Genomic DNA, 24,280 nt, shown 5'->3' on the forward strand with positions numbered 1-24,280 from the left:
GTAGAGTACCTAGTAGAGTACCTAGTAGAGTACCTAGTAGAGTAACTAGTAGAAGGTACCTAGTAGAGTACCTAGTGTAGGGTACCTAGTAGAGTACCTAGTAGAGTACCTAGTAGAGTACCTAGTGTAGGGTACCTAGTAGAGTACCTAGTGTAGAGTACCTAGTGTAGGGTACCTAGTAGAGTACCTAGTAGAGTACCTAGTAGAGTACCTAGTGTAGGGTACCTAGTAGAGTACCTAGTAGAGTACCTAGTAGAGTACCTAGTAGGGTACCTAGTAGAGTACCTAGTAGAGTACCTAGTAGAGTACCTAGTGTAGGGAACCTAGTGTAGAGTACCCAGTGTAGGGTACCTAGTGTAGAGTACCTAGTAGAATACCTAGTAGAGTACCTACTGTAGGGTACCTAGTGTAGAGTACCTAGTAGAGTACCTAGTGTAGGGTACCTAGTGTAGGGTACCTAGTGTAGAGTACCTAGTGTAGAGTACCTAGTGTAGAGCACCTAGTGTAGAGTACCTAGTGTAGAGCACCTAGTGTAGAGCACCTAGTGTAGAGTACCTAGTGTAGAGCACCTAGTGTAGAGCACCTAGTGTAGAGCACCTAGTGTAGAGTACCTAGTGTAGAGCACCTAGTGTAGAGCACCTAGTGTAGAGTACCTAGTAGAGTACCTAGTGTAGAGCACCTAGTGTAGAGTACCTAGTGTAGAGTACCTAGTGTAGGGTACCTAGTGTAGAGCACCTAGTGTAGAGCACCTAGTGTAGAGCACCTAGTGTAGAGCACCTAGTGTAGAGTACCTAGTGTAGAGTACCTAGTGTAGGGCACCTAGTGTAGGGCACCTAGTGTAGAGTACCTAGTGTAGAGCACCTAGTGTAGAGTACCCAGTGTAGAGTACCCAGTGTAGAGTACCTAGTGTAGAGTACCTAGTAGAGTACCTAGTGTAGAGCACCTAGTGTAGAGTACCTAGTGTAGAGCACCCAGTGTAGAGTACCTAGTGTAGAGTACCTATTGTCTACTAACGAGATTACAACCAACTGGTCTCTGTTACAACCTGTTTAAGACATCCAATTCATAAGAAGGTCAAAAGGTCGTATTTGGGTTGTTATCGAGTCCTGGTTACAACCAGATAGACGTATTTTTCGTGATTGCAAAAAAAAAACAACGTTAGCTAAAAATGTTCTTATACAACCAGTACAACTTGACCATGCAACCAGTATTGCCCGCTGTGAGGAAGATGAAAACCTGGACTTGACCACACGTCTGTCCTTCCTCAGTGTGATCCTGGTGGCTGTCTCATTGAGCTGACCACTCAGCTGGTCATAGTGATGGCAGGCAAACAGGTGTGGGGTAACATCCAGGAAGCTCTGGTTCCGTAAGTATTCATTCTGACATTGTCACCATACCTAAGGTCTCTAAACATGTCGTCTTGGGGCCAATACCTAACTTAAGTTGTGTTTTTACTCTGACTTAACTTTGGACTTTAGGGTAAATCACGTATTGATGTTAATAATGAAAGATTTGGCCTCCCGGGTGGCGCAGTGGTTAAGGGTGCTGTACTGCAGCGCCAGCTGTGCCACCAGAGACTCTGGGTTCGCGCCCAGGCTCTGTCGTAACCGGCTGCGACCGGGAGGTCCGTGGGGCGACGCACGTCGTCCGGGTTAGGGAGTGCTTGGCCAGTAGGGATATCCTTGTCTCATCACGCACCAGTGACTCCTGTGGCAGGCCGGGCGCAGGGCGCGCTAACCAAGGTTGCCAGGTGCACGGTGTTTCCTCCGACACATTGGTGCAGCTGGCTTCCGGGTTGGATGCGCGCTGTGTTAAGAAGCAGTGCGGCTTGGTTGGGTTGTGTATCGGGGGATGCATGACTTTCAACCTTCGTCTCTCCCGAGCCTTTACGGGAGTTGTAGCGATGAGACAAGATAGTAGCTACTAACAATTGGAAAACACAAAATCGGGGAGAAAAAGGGGTAAAATAAAATAGTAATAATAAAAGATTTGCGGTAAAACTTGAGCATGCAGATGTCAATTTAGGATTCTGCCCCCCTTTTTTAAAGTTTTCTATACATTCTAGCCACAAATGTGAAGAGCAGTACCTCTGACCACTGTGTTGGTTCTTCCAGGTGGCTGCTGAACTGGTGGGGGAGCCGTAAAGCCCGTAGCCACCCTGAGAGCCTGTACAGCCGCTGGGAGCAGGACCATGACCTGCAGAACTTTAGCCATCTGGGTCTTTTCTATGAGTACCTGGAGATGGGTGAGTAATGCAGCCAGCGACACACAGACCAATACACATACAGTGTATTCGGGAAGGTATTCAGACCCTTTGACTTTTTCCACATTTTGTTACTTTACAGCCTTATTCTGAAATGTATAAAAGTATTTTTTTTCTCCTAAATCTACTCACGTTACCCCATAATGACAAAGCGAAAAACTTTTTTTTATTTTTTATGTTTACACATTTATAAAACATTTAAAAAAAACAGATATCTTATTTCATAAGTATTCAGATCCTTTGCTATGAGACTCAAAATTTGGGTTCGGGTCCGTCCTGTTTCCATTGATCATCCTTGAGATGGTTCTACTGCTTGATTGGTGTCCACCTGTGATAAATTCAATTGATTGGACATGATTTGGAAAGGCACACACCTGTCTATATATAAGGTCCCACAATTGACAGTGCATGTCAGAGCAAAAACCAAGGCAAGGCAGGAATTGTCCGTAGAGCGCCGAGGCGGGATTGTGTCGAAGCACAGATCTGGGGAAGGGTACCAAAAAAATGTCTGCAGCATTGAAGGTCCCCAAGAACACAGTGGCCTCCATCATACATGGAAGATGTTTGGAACCACCAAGACTCTTCCTAGAGCTGGCCGCCCGGCCAAACTAAACAATCGGGGGAACTCCAGAGTTCCTCTGTGGAGATTGGAGAACCTTCCAGAAGGACAACCATCTCTGTCAGAGGTTGTTGTCCTCGTACCACACGGCCAGGTCTCTGACCTGTTCTCTATAGGCTGTCTCATCGTGATCAGGCCTACCACTGTTGTGTCATCAGCAATCTTAATGATGGTGTTGGAGTCGTGCCTTGCCGTGCAGTCATGAGTGAACAGGGAGTACAGGAGGGGACTGAGCACACACCCCTGAGGGGCCCCCGTGTTGAGGATCAGCGTGGCGGATGTGTTGTTACCCACCCTTACCACCTGGGGGCGGCCCGTCAGGAAGTCCAAGATCCAGTTGCAGAGGGAGGCGTTTAGTCCCAGGGTCCTTAACTTAGTGATGAGGTTTGAGGGCACTATGGTGTTGAACGCTGAGCTGTAGTCAATGAATAGCATTCTCACATACATTACCGTTTGGGGTCACTTATAAATGTCCTTGTTTTTGAAAGAAAAGCTACTTTTTTGTCCATTAAAATAACATCATATTGAAGGTAAAATAAAAAATAAATAAAAATATCCCAGTAGAGATTGCATCATCTGTGGATCTGTTTGGTGCGGTGTGCAAATTGGAGTGGGTCTAAGGGTTTCTGGGATTTTTATTTTATCTTTATTTTACTAGGCAAGTCAGTTAAGAACAAATTTTTATTTTCAATGACGGCCTAGGAACAGTGGGTTAACTGCCTGTTCAGGGGCAGAACGACAGATTTGTACCTTGTCAGCTCGGGGATTCGAACTTGCAACCTTTCGGTTACTAGTCCAACACTCTAACCACTAGGCTACCCTGCCTAGTGAGCCATGACCAGCCTTTCAAAACATTTCATGGCTACAGAAGTGAGTGTTACGGGTCTATGGTCATTTAGGCCGGTTACCTTTGTGTTCTTGGGCACAGGGACTATGGTTGTCTAGTTTGAAACATGTTGGTATTACAGACTCAGTCAGGGAGAGCGTTTTCCTGTTTGCTTATGGTGTATACAGCTCATTGAGTGCGGTTTTAGTGCCAACCTCGGTCTGCGGTGGTATGTAGACGGTTACGAAAAATACAGATGAAAACTCCCTAGGTAGATAGTGTGGTCTACAGCTTATCATGAGATACTCTACCTCAGGCGGGCAAAACCTTGAGACTTCCTTAGTTTTCGTGCACAAGCTATTGTTTAGAAATATGCATAGGCCCCCGCCCCGTGTCTTACCAGAGGCTGCTGTTCTGTCCTGCCAATGGAGTGTATAACCCGCCAGCTGTATGTTCTTAATGTCGTCGTTCAGCCACGACTCTGTGAAACATAAGATATTACAGTTTTTAATGTCCCGTTGGTAGGATATACGTGCTTTCAGATCGTCCCGTTTATTTTCCAGCGATTGAACGTTAGCTAGTAGAACGGAAGGCAAGGGCAGATTAGCCACTCGTCTCCTGATCCTCACAAGGCATCCTGATCTCTTTCCGCGAAACCTTCCTTTTCCAGCGAATCACGGGGATCTGGGCCTGATCGGGTGTCTGTAGAATATCCCTCGCGTCCGACTCATTGATGAAGAACTCCTCGTCCAATTTGAGGTGAATAATCCCAGTTCTGATGTTCTGTTCTGATGTTCTGTTCTGATGTCCAGAAACTCTTTTTGGTCATAAGAGACGGTTGCAGCAACATTATGTACAAAACAAGTTACGAACAACGCGAAAAAACAAACAAAATAGCATGATTGGTTAAGAGCCGTTTAGACGGCAGCCATCCCCTCCGGCCCCATCTCCAGTCCAAGCGTCACGTCTGGAGGAAAGCTGATACAATCCCTACGGTGAAGCATGGTGGTGGCAGCAGCATCATGCTGTGGGGGTCGAAGTAAAGATGAATGGAGCAAAGTACAGAGAGATCCTTGATGAAAACTTGCTCAGGACCTCAGACTTGGGTGAAGGTTAACCTTCCAACATGACACCAACCTTAAGCACACAGCCAAGACAATGAGGAGTGGAAAAAACTATTGAATCCATTTTAGAATAAGGCTGTAACATAACAAAATGTGGAAGAAGTCAAGGGGTCTGAAATCTTTCCGAATGCTCTGTATGTTGCTTTCTCAATTAGTCTTTCATTGATTCCTCGTATCTTCTCTCTTCACCTCCTTATTAAAATGTTTTGGAGGAGGAGATCTGAGGGAGGGACGTTGTATCTTCTCCCTTTGCGTTTTGAAAACTGTAAGGGGTGCAAGAAATCGAGGAAGGATTCATTGAGAAACAGCCTTACCCTCTAATAAAATATAGAAACATGAATTGAGAAACAGCCTTACCCTATAATAAAATATAGAAACATAAATTGAGAAACAGCCTTACCCTATAATAAAAAATAGAAACATGAATTGAGAAACAGCCTTACCCTATAATAAAATATAGAAACATGAATTGAGAAACAGCCTTACCCTATAATAAAATATAGAAACATGAATTGAGAAAAGCCTTACCCTCTAATAAAATATAGAAACATGAAATGAGAAACAGCCTTACCCTCTAATAAAATATAGAAACATGAATTGAGAAAAGCCTTACCCTCTAATAAAATATAGAAACATGAAATGAGAAACAGCCTTACCCTCTAATAAAATATAGAAACATGAATTGAGAAACAGCCTTACCCTATAATAAAATATAGAAACATGAATTGAGAAACAGCCTTACCCTATAATAAAATATAGAAACACGAATTGAGAAACAGCCTTACCCTCTAATAAAATATAGAAACATGAATTGAGAAAAGCCTTACCCTCTAATAAAATATAGAAACATGAAATGAGAAACAGCCTTACCCTCTAATAAAATATAGAAACATGAATTGAGAAACAGCCATACCTTCTAAAGAAATGTAATACTCATTGCAAGATATCCTGCTCTCCTTCAGAGGACACCCGTGTCCCTGTATCTCACCATCATATCTCCTCCCCTGTCCAACACAGTGATCCAGTTTGGTTTCATCACTCTGTTCGTGGCCTCCTTCCCTCTGGCCCCCCTGCTGGCGCTGATGAACAACATTATAGAAGTTAGAGTGGACGCCTGGAAGTTCACCACCCAGTTCCGCCGGCCCGTGGCGGCCAAAGCCCACAGCATCGGAGCCTGGCAGGAAATACTGAACGGAGTTGCCGTTTTCTCAGTCGTCACCAACGTGAGTATGGCTGTCCTAAAATACAGTAGAGTACAGAAGAGTAGAGTACAGTAGAGTGTAGAGCAGAGTAAAATAGAGTGTAGTGTATAGAGTAGAGTGCAGGAGAGTACACTCGAGTACAGTAGAGTACAGAAGAGTAGAGTACAGTAGAGAGAGAGTAGAGTAGGTAGAGTACAGTACAGTAGAGTACAGTAGAGAGTAGAGTACTGTAGAGTACAGTAGAGTAGAGTACAGTAGAGAGTAGAGTAGGTAGAGTACAGTAGGTGGAGTTCAGTACAGTAGAGTACAGTAGAGAGCACTAGACTACCTGCCGCTCTAACCACTAGGCTACCTGCCTCTCTAACCACTAGGCTACCTGCCGCTCTAACCACTAGGCTACCTGCCACCCTCTAACCACTAGGCTACCTGACTCTCTAACCACTAGGCTACCTGCCGCTCTAACCACTAGGCTACCTGCCGCTCTAACCACTAGGCTTCCTAACCACTAGGCTACCTGCCGCTCTAACCACTAGGCTTCCTTACCACTAGGTTACCTGCCGCTCTAACCACTAGGCTTCCTAACCACTAGGCTACCTGCCGCTCTAACCACTAGGCTACCTGCCGCCCTAACCACTAGGCTACCTGCCGCTCTAACCACTAGGCTTCCTTACCACTGGGCTACCTGCCGCTCTAACCACTAGGCTTCCTTACCACTAGGCTACCTGCCGCTCTAACCACTAGGCTACCTGCCGCCCTAACCACTAGGCTACCTGCCGCTCTAAACACTAGGCTACCTGCTGCTCTAACCACTAGGCTACCTGCTGCTCTAACCACTAGGCTACCTGCCGCCCTAACCACTAGGCTACCTGCCGCCCTGACCACTAGGCTACCTGCCACCCTAACCACTAGCCTACCTGCCTCCCTAACCACTAGGCTACCTGCCGCCCTAACCACTAGGCTACCTGCCGCCCTAACCACTAGGCTACCTGCCGCCCTAACCACTAGGCTACCTGCCGCCCTAACCACTAGGCTACCTGCCGCTCTAACCACTAGGCTACCTGCCACCCTCTAACCACTAGGCTACCTGACTCTCTAACCACTAGGCTACCTGCCGCTCTAACCACTAGGCTACCTGCCGCTCTAACCACTAGGCTTCCTAACCACTAGGCTACCTGCCGCTCTAACCACTAGGCTTCCTTACCACTAGGTTACCTGCCGCTCTAACCACTAGGCTTCCTTACCACTAGGCTACCTGCCGCTCTAACCACTAGGCTACCTGCCGCCCTAACCACTAGGCTACCTGCCGCTCTAACCACTAGGCTTCCTTACCACTAGGCTACCTGCCGCTCTAACCACTAGGCTTCCTTACCACTGGGCTACCTGCCGCTCTAACCACTAGGCTTCCTTACCACTAGGCTACCTGCCGGTCTAACCACTAGGCTACATGCCGCTCTAACCACTAGGCTACCTGCCGCCCTAACCACTAGGCTACCTGCTGCTCTAACCACTAGGCTACCTGCCGCCCTAACCACTAGGCTACCTGCTGCTCTAACCACTAGGCTACCTGCCGCTCTAACCACTAGGCTACCTGCCGCCCTAACCACTAGGCTACCTGCTGCTCTAACCACTAGGCTACCTGCCGCCCTAACCACTAGGCTACCTGCTGCTCTAACCACTAGGCTACCTGCTGCTCTAACCACTAGGCTACCTGCCGCTCTAACCACTAGGCTACCTGCTGCTCTAACCACTAGGCTACCTGCCGCTCTAACCACGAGGCTACCTGCCGCCCCATCGACCTATGGGACTCTCCTTATACTCAGTGCTTATAATACATCTATTTTTTGTAATGTTATTTCAATATCTAAACCCACTTTTTCTACCCCTCAGGCGTTCATCGTAGCCTTCACATCAGACATGATTCCCCGGCTGGTGTACATGTATGCCTACAGCCCTGACAACGATCTCTCTATGAAGGGCTACATCAACAATAGCCTGTCAGTGTTCAACATCTCTGGGTTCTCTGAGGACAACCGGCCTGATGACGGAGAGAGCCCTGAATGGTTCAACAGCTCTGTCATCACCACCTGCAGGTAGGTGTAGGTGTGTGTGTGTGTGTGGTGGTAGCAGTAGTAGTAGCAGTAGTAGTAGTAGTAGTAGTGGTAGTAGTAGTAGGAGTAGCAGTAGTAGTAGTAGTAGTAGTGGTAGTAGTAGTAGGAGTAGCAGTAGTAGTAGTAGTAGCGATAGTATTAGTAATAGTAGTAGTAGTAGTGATAGTATTAGTAGCAGTAGTAGTAGTAGTAGTAGTAGTAGTGGTAGTAGCAGTAGTAGTAGTAGTAGTAGTAGTAGCGATAGTAATAGTAGTAGTGATAGTATTAGTAATAGTAGTAGTAGCAGTAGTAGTAGTAGTAATAGTAGTAGTAGTAGTAGTAGTAGCAGTAGTAGTAGTAGTAATAGTAGTAGTAGTAGTAGTGGTAGTAGCAGTAGTAGTAGTAGTAGTAGTAGTAGCGATAGTAGTAGTAGTAGTAGTAATAGTAGTAGTAGTAGTAGTAGTAGTAGTAGTGGTAGTAGTAGCAGTAGTAATAGTAGTAGCAGTGGTAGTAGTATTAGTAGCAGTAGTAGTAGTAGTAGTAGTAGTAGTAGTAGTAGTAGTAGTAGCAGTAGTAGTAATAGTAGCAGTACTAGTAGCAGTAGTAGTAGTAGTATTAGTAATAGTAGTAGCAGTAGTAGTAGTAGTAGTAATAGTAGTAGTAGTAGTAATAGTAGTAGTAGCAGTAGTAGTAGCAGTACTAGTAGCAGTAGTAGTATTAGTAATAGTAGTAGCAGTAGTAGTAGTAGTAATGGTAGTAGTAGCAGTACTAGTAGTAGTAGTAGTAGTAGTAGCAGTAGCAGTAGTAGTAATAGTAATAGTAGTAGTATCAGTAGTAGTAATAGTAGTAGTTGCAGTCGTAGTAATATTTGTAGTAGTAGTAGCAGTACTAGTAGCAGTAGTAGTAGTAGTATTAGTAATAGTAGTAGTTGCAGTCGTAGTAATATTTGTAGTAGTAGTAGCAGTACTAGTAGCAGTAGTAGTAGTAGTATTAGCAATAGTAGTAGTTGCAGTCGTAGTGATATTTGTAGTACTAGTAGCAGTAGTAATAGTAGTAATAGTAGCAGTAGTAGTAATAGTAGTAGCAGTAGTAGTAATAGTGGTAGTAGCAGTAGTAGTAGCAGTAGTAGTAATAGTGGTAGTAGCAGTACTAGTAGCAGTAGTAGTAATAGTAGTAGTTGCAGTCGTAGTAATATTTGTAGTACTAGTAGCAGTAGTAATAGTAGTAGTAGTAATAGTAGCAGTAGTAGTAATAGTAGTAGCAGTAGTAGTAATAGTGGTAGTAGCAGTAGTAATAGTAGTAGTAGTAATAGTAGCAGTAGTAGTAATAGTAGTAGCAGTAGTAGTAATAGTAGTAGTATTAGTAATAGTAGTAGCAGTACTAGTAGCAGTAGTAGTAATAGTAGTAGCAGTAGTAGTAATAGTGGTAGTAGCAGTACTAGTAGCAGTAGTAGTAATAGTGGTAGTAGTAGTAGTAGTAGCAGTAGTAGTAATAGTAGTAGCAGTAGTAGTAATAGTGGTAGTAGCAGTACTAGTAGCAGTAGTAGTAATAGTAGTAGTAGTAATAGTAGCAGTAGTAGTAATAGTAGTAGCAGTAGTAGTAATAGTGGTAGTAGCAGTAGTAGTAGCAGTAGTAGTAATAGTAGTAGCAGTAGTAGTAATAGTGGTAGTAGCAGTAGTAGTAGCAGTAGTAGCAGTAGTAGTAATAGTGGTAGTAGCAGTACTAGTAGCAGTAGTAGTAATAGTAGTAGTTGCAGTCGTAGTAATATTTGTAGTACTAGTAGCAGTAGTAATAGTAGTAGTAGTAATAGTAGCAGTAGTAGTAATAGTAGTAGCAGTAGTAGTAATAGTGGTAGTAGCAGTAGTAATAGTAGTAGTAGTAATAGTAGCAGTAGTAGTAATAGTAGTAGCAGTAGTAGTAATAGTAGTAGTATTAGTAATAGTAGTAGCAGTACTAGTAGCAGTAGTAGTAATAGTAGTAGCAGTAGTAGTAATAGTGGTAGTAGCAGTACTAGTAGCAGTAGTAGTAATAGTGGTAGTAGTAGTAGTAGTAGCAGTAGTAGTAGCAGTAGTAGTAATAGTGGTAGTAGCAGTACTAGTAGCAGTAGTAGTAATAGTGGTAGTAGTAGTAGTAGTAGTAGCAGTAGTAGTAATAGTAGTAGCAGTAGTAGTAATAGTGGTAGTAGCAGTACTAGTAGCAGTAGTAGTAATAGTAGTAGTAGTAGTAGTAATAGTAGTAGTAGCAGTACTAGTAGCAGTAGTAGTAATAGTAGTAGTAGCAGTACTAGTAGCAGTAGTAGTAATAGTAGTAGTAGTAGTAGTAATAGTAGTAGTAGCAGTACTAGTAGCAGTAGTAGTAATAGTGGTAGTAGCAGTACTAGTAGCAGTAGTAGTAATAGTGGTAGTAGTAGTAGTAGTAGCAGTAGTAGTAATAGTAGTAGCAGTAGTAGTAATAGTGGTAGTAGCAGTACTAGTAGCAGTAGTAGTAGTAATAGTAGTAGTAGTAGTAGTAATAGTGGTAGTAGCAGTACTAGTAGCAGTAGTAGTAATAGTGGTAGTAGCAGTAATAGTAGCAGTAGTAGTAATAGTGGTAGTAGCAGTAATAGTAGCAGTAGTAGTAATAGTGGTAGTAGCAGTACTAGTAGCAGTAGTAGTAATAGTAGTAGCAGTAGTAGTAATAGTGGTAGCAGTAGTAGTAATAGTATTGTATTGGGGGAGCGGGGAGACTATCTTTAATGTGTATGTATTTTCTGTATAGGTACCGTAACTACCGATATCCACCGGCCCATGAGAAGTGCTATGTGTGTGTTTATAACAACTCCTGTCTCCCTGTCCTCTAGGTACCGTGACTACCGCTACCCTCCAGGCCATGAGAAGCAGTACACTCACACCATGCAGTTCTGGCACATCCTGGCTGCCAAGCTGGCCTTCATCATTATCATGGAGGTAGGACGGACTCCTCTAGCTACCCTACTGGAACCAGCCATAGAAACAGAACCTATAGAACGGGCGTGGAAACTCTAACCCGGGAAATTTGACTCTTAAACTCATGAGTACCGTACTTGAATGAGGCCCAATCTATAATAGATTATGTATTGATTTATTTTGAAATTCGTGATTATGATCTTGTCTCATCGCTGCAACTCCCCAACGGGCTCGGGAGAGACATAACCCGGAGCGGCTTAAGCCAGCCGCACCAATGTGTCAGAGGAAACACCATTCAACTGACGATTGAAGTCAGGCTACAGGTGCCCGGCCCGCCACAAGGCGGCGCTAGAGCGCGATGAGCCAAGTAAAGTCCCCCCAGCCAAACCCGCCCCTAATCCGGATGACACTGGGCCAATTGTGTGCCCTCCCTCCATATGGGACTTCCGGTCACGGCCGGTTGTGACACAGCCTGGGATCGAACCACAGGCTGTTGTGCCGCCGCAACACTGCGATGCGTCAATCGGGAGAACCACCGGTCATTTCAACCAGCTCTGCTCATACTTTTCACTTAGTAGTCAGTCACTAAATAGGAATGCTTAGATTCCTTCTGTGGTCTACAGTATCTGTCCCCAAATCATGACCAGCTGTCTGCAGTATCTGTACCCAAATCATGACCAGCTGTCTACAGTATCTGTCCCCAAATCATGACCAGCTGTCTACAGTATCTGTCCCCAAACATGACCAGCTGTCTACAGTATCTGTCCCCAAATCATGACCAGCTGTCTACAGTATCTGTCCCCAAATCATGACCAGCTGTCTACAGTATCTGTCCCCAAATCATGACCAGCTGTCTGCAGTATCTGTCCCCAAATCATGACCAGCTGTCTACAGTATCTGTCCCCAAATCATGACCAGCTGTCTACAGTATCTGTCCCCAAATCGTGACCAGCTGTCTGCAGTATCTGTCCCCAAATCATGACCAGCTGTCTACAGTATCTGTCCCCAAATCATGACCAGCTGTCTACAGTATCTGTCCCCAAATATGACCAGCTGTCTACAGTATCTGTCCCCAAATCATGACCAGCTGTCTGCAGTATCTGTGCTAAAAGATTACATCTGTGAATAGAAAACAGATCTTTATTTTTACATAGTAGTCAGTCACTAAATAAGAACAGTTAAGATTCCCTACAGCATTTAAATCCATAGAGACTCCACATATATCTATCCCCTCCAAAAAAGCGATATTCTAGGTGCATAAGTTACGTTTGGGTTGCTACTGTATTTCCAGTGTGAGGTCAGAGGTTACGTTTGGGTTGTTACTGTGTTTCCAGTGTGAGGTCAGAGGTTACGTTTGGCTTGTTACTGTATTTCCAGTGTGAGGTCAGAGGTTACGTTTGGGTTGTTACTGTATTTACAGTGTGAGGTCAGGGGTTACGTTTGGGTTGTTACTGTATTTCCAATGTGAGGTCAGAGGTTACATTTGGCTTGTTACTGTATTTCGAGTGTGAGGTCAGGGGTTACGTTTGGGTTCCATCTATTCACTTCCTAGTTATTTGATTGGTTGATGGGTCTTCTCTCGTCTCTCAGCACGTGGTGTTCATGGTGAAGTTCTTTGTGGCATGGATGATTCCTGACGTTCCCGCGGAGGTGAAGGCCAGGGTCAAACGGGAACGCTACCTCATCCAGGAGTACCTGCATAACTACGAGGTATTTATCCTCATGAAAACATGCACTTAATAACACCTGTATTTATTTCATTTCATTTATTTAACCAGGTAGCCGATATAATACAAACACACACATTCAGAACACACACATTCAGAACACACACATTTAAAACCCTTCATTCCAAACACATAATTCCAAACACATCATTCAAAACACATCATTTAAAGCACATCATTTAAAACAGATTCATTCATCCAGTGTTTATCTGGGTCTTTGTTTCTCTAACCTCAGGTGGAGAATCTGAAGATCCAGCTAAGCCACAGGAACGATGACTGCTCCTCCAACCCCGTGGACCACCCCGACATAACCCGGCGCCAAGTGCTCTCCGAGTGTCTCTAGCACCCGTCCTCGCCCTCCGCCCACTCGTTTGATTTTGGCTCGTGTTCATTAGGGCACACGACGGAAAACTTTTTAAAACGTTTTTCGACGGGAAATTTATAATTGGCGTTTTTGTTATCGGACATGTCCGAGATAGGACATTTCCCAGTTTTGAGTCTGTTTTGTTCCGTTTGGTGCCTCATGAACAAGACCCTGTTCAGATTGGGCTGGGGCCTGGGCTGGTCTTAAGGAGATTCTCTATAAACTACCCTGAACGGTGGGAGATCTGTCAGGGCTCTGTCTGCTGGTGGGGTATAGAGGGAAAACCTCACAGAAATAGCGCTTTGATTACCTCTGTTGGTAGAAAGGTGCTGTATAAATCACATTCATCATCATCATCATCATTAAATACAAGACAATACTACATTTAGTGTGACATGTTTAAAGCAGTGCCAGATCTGTCCATGTGTGGTCTATGGGATTTCAGATCTCATCTTCAATCAACAACCATTCACGCTAACATACTAAGGCTACGTTTACACAGGCAGCTCAATTCTGATCTTTTTTTTTTTTTTTTACACTAATTGGTGTTTTGACCAATCACATCAGATCTTATCACGTAAGATTTTTTTTCAGAACTGATCTAATTGGTCAAAAGGCCAATTAGTGGAAGAAAAAAAGATCAGAATTATGTTGCCTGTGTAAATGCAGCCTACTAGATGCAGACTACAGCAATAGAGTCCTGACTGACAACAAGAGGGAAGCAGGGAGCTGCGAAACATGACTGCTTGCATTGCAACGGTGTTGGGGCGGTAAAGCGTTACAAAATAATGCTCAGAATCATTTTCTTGTGGTAACGAGTAAACTAACGCGTTCGTTTTTTAAACGTAAGTAGTCCGTTACTTAGTTACTTTTTCAAATAAGTAATTTTACAATATTATTTCTCCTTTTCTTTGTTAGCTGGTAGTTAGCTAGCGAGATGGCAAAGACAACAGCCTTTATTGTGGAAGTATTTACATTCGTTTGAACTAGTAGAAGAAAATGACAGATGTTACCCCTCGAATCTTGACTGAAGGCGCTTTGCGGGATTCACACGCCTCCAGGATATTTCTAATTTATTGTCGTGTAATAAAAACAAACCGCGTAGCAAGGTGATCAAGTTAGGCTCAGTAGATAAGAGTGGACATTTATCCTGCTCCGGCTTCACCATCATTTATACAGGAAATGGCACTAGAATTACACAATGGGATCGTATAGTTTAATAAAAATCCAGTTAGTTTCTGTGTGTAATAACAGATTGGTAGCCTGAGCTGACCTTTTACTGAGACCAGTTGGTTTTATATAGGTATTTACTGATGTGTAATTGTAAATGAGATATTGCGTCTTGTCAATATTACTTGAGTTGGGCTACGGACATTAGGCTCTGCAAGCCATTCAAAGGTGGTGTGCGCCCTCTACTGGGCATAAGAAGGAATGACCAACACGTACTCGTTCTCTTCAGAGGGTTGTTTTTGGAAACGCAAATGTTACTTTCCGTTCTTTTAATGCAAGTAACGTTATAACGTAACTCATTTCTTTAAAAAGTAACATTCCCTGTAAATCGTTATGTCCATTTCATATTCATATCTCCTCTCCCTTATAAGTTTACTATCTATTAAATGATTGTACTCTGAAGAAGTGATGAGACTTTGCTGGTCATTCACAATCACAATGCTGTACAAACATTGTGTTAACGCCAGGCAACTTTAGCTAGCTCTCAGCCTATCACACCAAATGCAATCACTGTGTTCATTTTGATACTATTAGCAACCAAAAACAAAATGCCTTAATATTTTTTACAAATTCATTGTTAAATGAGTAAAGAGGCTACAGTTAGTTAAATTTTGAAGTAATGTCAGTTGAACGTTTAAACGTATTTACTAATCTTCTGCAACTTGCCAACTTAGCTTCTGTCCAAGGTCCAAGTATCAGACGATATGGGAAAAGTATTACTTTTTTCACATATCATCTGATACTTGGCCTCAGCAATCATTTCCTTATTTCAGAAGTCAGGATTTGGGCAGGAGAGGAGAGTGGGCAGTAGCAGCTGGTGTTTACTGTTGACTGTGTGTGTTCTGTTCTTTAAAGATGAGTGAGATAGATAGATAGATAGATAGATGAAAGAGAGGAGATCAATCCCTTTTTATTGTGCCTTTGTTTACACACTCACTAATGAAAGCTTAGCTTGTCCTCACCTACTGGGGCTAGTCATGTCCCTCATACCACCATACCTCTCTCGCTCTCTCCTTCCATCCAAAACACATTGCTCTCTCTCTCTCTCTCGCTCTCTCTGTCTGTCTCTCTCACTCTATCCATCCAAAACACATCACTCTCTGTCTCTCTCACTCTCTTTCTCCATCCATCCAAAACACATCACTCTCTGTCTCTCTGTCTCTCTCACTCTCCATCCATCCAAAACACATCACTCTCTGTCTCTCTCTGTCTCTCTCACTCTCCATCCATCCAAAACACAGCATTTAGCCTTTCATCATGACTGGTTATATTTTCTGGTTTTATGTTCGTGATGAAAAAGAAAGATTAACATTATTTTATAGTTTTTTTGTTGTTGTTGCACAAAGCACTTAAATAAATGACACTAGCTGATTGCTGATCTGTTTCTGCTGTGTGACTCGAATGCAGTTGACGAGACAGTACAAACAGATTATTCCCGGGGAACGCTGCATACTGTATGTTCGGCTCAAATTACTTTCGCATTTCAGTTGCACTATATACCACAGATCTCCAGTGCTACAGACTGAATCGAGCCCTTTAATGTTTATCTACAAGGAACAAACCTATTGTACTGTAGATGTTGCAGAGATATAATTCAATGAAATATATTTCAAATGGATCCCACCCTTTTTAATCGCACATAATTATATATGTTTGGACTTGAATCTAGAGTCTAAAAAGAAGGAGAATAAGAAAATCGGTTGAAGCATGTACAATCAGTGAATAAAAGTTGTTTTATTGAATGGAGGATGTGTTTCCAAAGGTATAAATGTACTACCTATGTAAGGTAATATCAATTTAAGAAGTAATTGTTTTCTTTATTATAGCTGGCTATACCTCAATCTCAGGCTGAACATCCTAATATAGAATGTTTGGTACGAAAATAAAACACAAATGTGTTTACAATATCAAGTGACATGTAAAACACCAATAGCCTACATTTGACTGATGAAATGTTCTTTCCAATGCTGTGGGCTCTATGAAGCTAATGCTTTTGTTCGTGCCTCAAAATATCACCTATAGACTTTTGTGTGTCCTAAAAGTATCTCTTTTATTAATTTCTTATGTTTTTCCCTCTTGAATATCTGTTTTCGTCCTTTTCTGTATTTTATTGCATAAATCTGTTAAAAAATATATATATATATATAATAATATTGATTTTGGATCTTGATTTTCGAAAAATTGAGTGTTTTTAATTTGTTTGGCTTTTTCTATCATTTTAATTGTGATACACTGCTCATGTATGCGCGATAGTTTTCACTGTTGGACTGTATTATGCCTGAATTGTAAAGTGAATAAATTGCCAAACAATTACCAAAAGATTTGAGTCTTAGAATCATTGTGCAGAAAAGGCCTTAATCATTAAAACGGGATTGTACAACTTGATGTTAGGTAGTTCCTCACCCGGGAAAGTAGTTTTATGGGGTTCTGGAGAAACTGTATATGTAACTTAGTCAATGCGTACAGGTGGTCCTGGGTATTGAAACCATTTTCCTGGTGTTGCTAAGCGCTACGCTCAACCAACTGAGCTCCAGAGGACCGTCTGTTATCCATGATTCAGTTGTTCTAATACCATCACTTTCAGTGATTGTTAGCTAGTGGTGGCTAAAGTCAGCTGAAGTTTGTGGTGACTGTTTAACCCGAACCATGGATTACAGTTTCTCCTGACCCAGAAGACTTTCAGGGCGAAGAATCCTGAAGTTGTACAATTAAGTTGTAAAATCCTGAACTTCCCTCTTTTTAAATTATTGGAAGAATAGAGTGTGCGACTGACTAAATGTATTAATTTTTTTACAGAAGTTTACTATTCTGTCAAACAATACCTCTCCAAAATGTTGGTACTGTATGTGCGACAACTCATGCTATTTCTTGGTGTGTCTGCCGCCCATAGTGTCAGAGAGCACCACCTCAGCAGCCGCCGCCCGCAGAAACACCTCCACCACAGCAGGGGGCGACGTCTCCGTCTGACCCTTGTCTTAACAGTCATGTTCATAATCTTCGCCCTGTTCTACCTGTCGTACCACATGACCAGGAACGCAGCCATCATGATGCCAATGGTGTACCCAGGCCGTCCGTGTCCTAGCAGCCCGTAGACCTGGCATTCTCCCTGGAGATCTGTCTATGTAGCCTGAACACCTGCGTCAAACCGCCTGTTTAGCTAGATTTTTGGGACAACAGTTTAGAAAAGAGTTCCGGGCAGCACTTCAGGGGAGAGTCATGTGACGTCAGTAACAGGGATGTTTGAGAGGGAAAGGAACCAGAGGACCATTGGGCGTGGCCTGGACTTGACAGCACTCAGGGGAGAGTCGTGTGACGTCAGTAACAGGGATGTTTGAGAGGGAAAGGAACCAGAGGACCATTGGGCGTGGCCTGTGATTGACTGCTGTCAGTCCACAGTGAATGTCGACAGAAGAAAACATGGTCAATTACCATCCAACTGTTTAAAAATCCATCCTCTCCAAATGGCCGACTTTGATTGGAAAATACTTGGCAGGTGGGTGTGGTCTAGGTTGTCTTTATTGCAGCTGGACTGCACAGACTATCAGATCTCTGTCACAATGCCTGGAGAAGTGTGGTCTAGGTTGTCTTTATTGCAGCTGGACTGCACAGACTATCAGATCTCTGTCACAATGCCTGGAGAAGTGTGGTCTAGCTTGTCTTTATTGCAGCTGGACTGCACAGACTATCAGATCTCTGTCACAATGCCTGGAGAAGTCTTTCTAGAGATGAACAGCGTGACTGCAATAAAGACGACCTGGAGCGAGATCATGTCTGTGCTTTAGTTGTCTTTCTCCTCAGCTCATAGGACTGGGCATAAGCTCCCTCTGCTTTTCAGGACCCTCAGTGCAGTTGAATACAATCAGTATATTTGTGTAAACTTTGTTTCTGATGTACATATTTTTCAATACATTTTCACTACAGTTGTCTGGCTTTGATCTGTACTCACATATTTGTAAAATATGTACAGTACCAGTCAAAGTTTGGACACACTTACTCATTCCAGAATAATAGTAGTGAAGACATCAGAACTCTGAAATAACACATATGGAATCATGTAGTAACCCAAAAAAGTGTTAAACAAATCTAAATAGATTTTATATTTGAGATTCTTCAAAGTAGCCACCTTTTGCTTTGATGACAGCTTTGCACACTCTTGGCATTCTCTCAACCAGCTTCATGAGGTAGTCACCTGGAATGTATTTCAATTAACAGGTGTACCTTGTTATAAGTTAATTTGTGGAATTTCTTTCCTTAATGCGTTTGAGCCAATCAGTTGTGTTGTGACATGGTTGGTGTGGTATAAAGAAGATAACTTGGTAAAAGACCAAGTCCATATAATAACAAGAACAGCTCAAATAAGCAAAGAGACACAACAGTCCACCATTACTTTAAGACATGAAGGTCAGTCAATAGGGAACATTTCAAGAACTTTGAAAGTATCTTCAAGTGTAAAAACCATATGATGAAACTGTCTCTCATGAGGACCGCCACAGGAAAGGAAGGCCCAGAGTTACCTCTGCTGCAGAGGATAAGTTCATTAGAGTTACCAGCCTCAGAAATTGCAGCCCAAATAAATGCTTCACAGAGTTCAAGTAACAGACACATCTCAATATCAAATGTTCAGAGGAGACTGCGTGAATCAGGCCTTATTGGTTGAATTGCTGCAAAGAAACCACTACTAAAGGACACCAATAATAAGAAGAGACTTGCTTGGGCCAAGAAACACGAGCAATGGACATTAGACCGGTGGAAATGTGTCCTTTGGTCTGATGAGTCCAAATTTGAGATTTTTGTTTGCAATCACTGTGTCTTTGTGAGACGTAGAGTAGGTGAACTGATGATCTCCACATGTGTGGCTCCCACGTGAAGCATGGAGGAGGTGATGGTGTGGGGGTGAATTGCTGGTGACACTGTCTGTGATTTATTTAGAATTCAAGGCACACTCAACCAGCATGGCTACCACAGCATTCTGCAGCAATACGCCATCCCATCTGGTTTGTGCTTAGTGGGACTATCATTTGTTTTTCAACACGACAATGATGCAAAACACACCTCCAGGCTGTGTAAAGGCTATTTGACCAAGAAGGAGAGTGCTGCATCAGATGACCTGGCCTCCACAATCACCTGACCTCAACCAATTCAGATGGTTTGGGATGAGTTGGACCGCAGAGTGAAGGAAAAGCAGCCAACAAGTGCTCATCATATGTGGGAACTCCTTCAAGACTGTTGGAAAAGCATTCCAGGTGAAGCTGGTTGAGAGAATGTCAAGACTGTGCAAAGATATCATCAAGGCAAATATATAAAATATATTTTGATTTGTTTAACACTTTTTTGGTTACTACATGATTCCATATGTGTTATTTCATAGTTTTGATGTCTTCACTATTATTCTACAATGTAGAAAATAGTACAAATAAAGAAAAAAAACTTCAATGCCTAGGTGTGTCCAAACTTTTGACTGGTACTGTATATGTATTCAGTGGTATTGTTAACAAACACGCCCCCATAAAGAAAGTGAGAGTTAAAAACAGGTTCAGCCCCTGGTTCGACCGTGATCTTGCAGAGTTACTCCACCTTAAGAATTGCATTTGGCAAAAGCCTCTCACGCATACTAAGGTTGACTGGCTCTCGTTCAGGCAAATGAGAAATAAGTGCACTCAGGCTATCCGGAAGGCCAAAGTTAGTTACTTTAAGGAGCAGTTCTCTCTCTGTGGGTCTAACCCCAAGAAGTCCTGGAAAACAGTTAAAGACCTGGAGAATGAACCCTCCTCCTCACAGCTGCCCATGTCCCTTAATGTTCATGATGTGGTTGTTACTGACAAGAAACACATGGCTGAGCTCTTTAATCACCACATTAAGTCAGGATTCATATTTGACTCAGCCATGCATCCTTGCCCGTCCAACATTTCCTTATCCCCCACCCATTCTAATGTGGCTATCCCCGATGCTCCTCCCTCTTTTCCCCTGCCCCACTACAAAGTTTCTCCCTGCAGGCAGTAACTGAGACCGAGGGGCTAAAGGAGCTCCTTAAACTTGACCCCCCAAAAATATCTGGTCAGATGGTTTAGACCCTTCTTTAAGGTTGCAGCCCCTATCATCGCCAAGCCTCTCCAACATTTTTAACCTGTCTCTCCTTTCTGGGGAGAGCTTGAGGTTGTCACCTCACACAAGTACTTGGAAGTATGGCTAGACGGTACACTGTCTTTCTCTCAGCACATATCAAAGCTGCAGGCTAAAGTTAAATCTAGACTTGGTTTCCTCTATCGTAATTGCTCCTCTTTCACCCCAGCTGGCAAACTAACCCTGATTCAGATGACCATCCTACCCATGCTAGATTACGGAGACATCATTTATAGATCGGCAGGTAAGGGTGCTAGATGTTCTTTACCATTCAGCCATCAGATTTGCCACCAATGCTCCTTATAGGACACATCACTGCACTCTATACTCCTCTGTAAACTGGTCATCTCTGTATATCCGTCGCAAGACCCAATGGTTGATGCTTATTTATAAAACCCTCTTAGGCCTCACTCCCCCCTATCTGAGATATCTACTGCAGCCCTCATCCTCCACATACAACACCCGTTCTGCCAGTCACATTCTGTTAAAGGTCCCGAAAGCACACACATCCCTGGGTCGCTCCTCTTTTCAGTTCGCTGCAGCTAGCGACTGGAACGAGCTGCAACAAACACTCAAACTGGACAGTTTTATCTCAGTCTCTTCATTCAAAGACTCAATCATGGACACTCTTACTGACAGTTGTTGCTTCTATGCGTGATGTATTGTTGTCTCTACCTTCTTGCCCTTTGTGCTGTTGTCTGTTCCCAATAATGTTTGTATCATGTTTTGTGCTGCTACCATGTTGTGTTGCTACCATGTTGTTGTCATGTTGTTGTTGCTACCATGCTGTTGTCATGTTGTGTTGCTACCATGTTGTTGTCATGTTGTTGTTGCTACCATGTTGTTGTCATGTTGTGTTGCTATCATGTTGTTGTCATGTTGTGTTGCTACCATGTTGTTGTCATGTTGTTGTTGCTACCATGTTGTTGTCATGTTGTGTTGCTACCATGTTGTTGTCATGTTGTGCTGCTACCATGTTGTTGTCATGTTGTGTTGCTACCATGCTGTTGTCATGTTGTGTTGCTACCATGTTGTTGTCATGTTGTGTTGCTACCATGTTGTTGTCATGTTGTGCTGCTACCATGTTGTTGTCATGTTGTGTTGCTACCATGCTGTTGTCATGTTGTGTTGCTACCATGTTGTTGTCATGTTGTGTTGCTACCATGTTGTTGTCATGTTGTGTTGCTACCATGTTGTTGTCATGTTGTTGTTGCTATCATGTTGTTGTCATGTTGTGTTGCTACCATGTTGTGTTGTCATGTTGTGTTGCTACCATGTTGTGTTGTCATGTTGTGTTGCTACCATGCTGTGTTGTCATGTTGTGTTGCTACCATGTTGTGTTGCTACCATGTTGTGTTGCTACCATGTTGTGTTGCTACCATGTTGTTGTCATGTTGTGTTGCTACCATGTTGTGTTGTCATGTTGTGTTGCTACCATGCTGTGTTGTCATGTGTTGCTGATTTGCTTTGTTGTTGTCTTAGGTCTCTCTTTAGGTAGTGTTGTCTCTCTTATCGTGATGTGTGTTTTTGTCCTATATTTATTTATTTATTTTTAATCCCAGGCCCACGTCCGCGCAGGATTCCCTCTGCCTTTTGGTAGAACGTAGAACTTAGGCCGTCATTGTAAATAAGAATTTGTTCTTAACTGACTTGCCAAGTTAAATAAAGGTTAAATAAAAATCAAATAAATACATTAAAAGCAGCTGTATACTTTTCCAACACAACACTGCCACTGTATGGCTACTATAAGTATTACACTTTTATTTGCATCACCAGTGATTACATTTCCCTAGTAAAATTAAATCAAATCAAAAAATAAAATGTTATTGGTCACATACACGTGGTTAGCAGATGTCATTGCGGGTGTAGCGAAATGCTTGTACAACTGCTTCTAACTCCGACAGGGTTAAGATACAGTAGAATAGTAGATAGCTAGTTCATCATCCATGTGATTTCCAAAGGCAATATTTAAATTTGCATTTTGAGCTAAGAAAATATAAAAGACTGTAAAAACAGCAGCAAATCAGCTCCAAGTGGTTTTAATTTTGGAAATCTGTTCCAAAATATGATCAGGCATGATATAAATATATAGTACTGGATATATAGTAGTACTGGATATAGTACTGGATATAGTACTGGATATATAGTACTGGATAGATAGTACTGGATATAGTACTGGTTATATAGTACTGGATATATAGTACTGGATATAGAGTACTGGATATATAGTACTGGATATATAGTACTGGATATAGAGTACTGGATATAGAGTACTGGATATATAGTACTGGATATAGTAGTACTGGATATAGTAGTGCTGGATATATAGTACTGGATATAGAGTACTGGATATATAGTACTGGATATAGTAGTACTGGATATATAGTACTGGATATAGAGTACTGGATATATAAACTCAGCAAAAAAAGCAACGTCCCTTTTTCCGGACCCTGTCTTTCAAAGATAATTCGTAAAAATCAAAATAACTTCACAGATCTTCATTGTAAAGGGTTTAAACACTGTTTCCCGTGCTTGTTCAATGAACCATAAACAATTAATGAACATGCACCTGTGGAATGGTCGTTAAGACACTAACAGTAGGCAATTAAGGTCACAGTTATGAAAACTTAGAACACTAAAGAGGCCTTCCTACTGACTCTGAAAAACACCAAAATAAAGATGCCCAGGGTCCCTGCTAATTTGTGTGAACGTGCCTTGGGCATGCTGCAAGGAGGCATGAGGACTGCAGATGTGTCCAGGGCAATAAATTGCAATGGCCATACTGTGAGACGCCTAAGACAGCTCTACAGAGAGACAGGACGGACAGCTGATCGTCCTCGCAGTGGCAGACCACATGTAAAAAAAAACCTGCACAGGATCGGTACATCCGAACATCACACCTGCGGGACAGGTACAGGATGACAACAACAACTGCCTGAGTTACACCAGGAACGCACAATCAGTGCTCAGACTGTCCGCAAAAAGCTGAGAGAGGCTGGACTGAGGGCTTGTAGGCCTGTTGTAAGGCAGGTCCTCACCAGACATCACCGGCAACAACGCTGCCTATGGGCACAAACCCACCGTCGCTGACCAGACAGGACTGGCAAAAGGTGCTCTTCACTGACAAGTCGCGGTTTTGTCTCACCAGGGGTGATGGTCGGATTTGCGTTTATCGTTGAAGGAATGAGCGTTACACCGAGGCCTGTACTCTGGAGCGGGATCAATTTGCAGGTGGAGGGTCGGTGGACTGAGCTTGTTGTCATTGCATGCAATCTCAACGCTGTGCGTTACAGGGAGACATTTTCCTCCTTCATGTGGTACCCTTCCTGCAGGCTCATCCTGATGTGACCCTCCAGCATGACAATGCCACCAGCCATACTGCTCGTTCTGTGTGTGATTTCCTGCAAGACAGCAATGTCAGTGTTCTGCCATGGCCAGCGAAGAGCCCGGATCTCAATCCCATTGAGCATGTCTGGGACCTGTTGGATCGGAGGGGGAGGGCTAGGGCCATTCCCCCCAGAAATGTCTGGGAACCTGCAGGTCCCTTGGTGGAAGAGTGGGGTAACATCTCACAAAAATAACTGGCAAATCTGGTGCAGTCCATGAGGAGGAGATGCACTGCAGTACTTAATGCAGCTGGTGGCCACACAAGATACTGACTGTTACTTTTGATTTTGACCCCCCCCCCACCCCCACCCTTTGATCAGGGACACATTATTCCATTTCTGTTAGTCACATGTCTGTGAAACTTGTTCAGTTTATGTCTCAGTTGTTGAATCTTGTTATGTTCATAC

The 24,280-nt window shown here is 43.0% G+C and overlaps 1 protein-coding gene across 2 annotated transcripts in view; it reads left to right on the forward strand.

Annotated features, from left to right (window-relative positions):
- The window catches only part of LOC115119661 (anoctamin-5-like), an 81,640-nt gene extending 64,955 nt beyond the window's left edge, over nt 1-16,685 (forward strand). For both annotated transcript variants that reach the window (XM_065002934.1, XM_065002935.1), the window contains 7 exons: nt 1,269-1,366; nt 2,115-2,245; nt 5,850-6,055; nt 7,922-8,124; nt 10,961-11,066; nt 12,636-12,755; nt 13,008-16,685. In XM_065002934.1, coding sequence (XP_064859006.1) covers nt 1,269-1,366; nt 2,115-2,245; nt 5,850-6,055; nt 7,922-8,124; nt 10,961-11,066; nt 12,636-12,755; nt 13,008-13,115 — 972 coding nt within the window. In that variant the 3' untranslated portion in view covers nt 13,116-16,685. The remainder of the gene's footprint in view (nt 1-1,268; nt 1,367-2,114; nt 2,246-5,849; nt 6,056-7,921; nt 8,125-10,960; nt 11,067-12,635; nt 12,756-13,007) is intronic.
- The last annotated feature ends 7,595 nt before the right edge of the window (nt 16,686-24,280 follow it).

Source organism: Oncorhynchus nerka, linkage group LG17 (genome assembly GCF_034236695.1).
Source record: "Oncorhynchus nerka isolate Pitt River linkage group LG17, Oner_Uvic_2.0, whole genome shotgun sequence".
Taxonomy (NCBI): Eukaryota; Metazoa; Chordata; class Actinopteri; order Salmoniformes; family Salmonidae; genus Oncorhynchus; species Oncorhynchus nerka.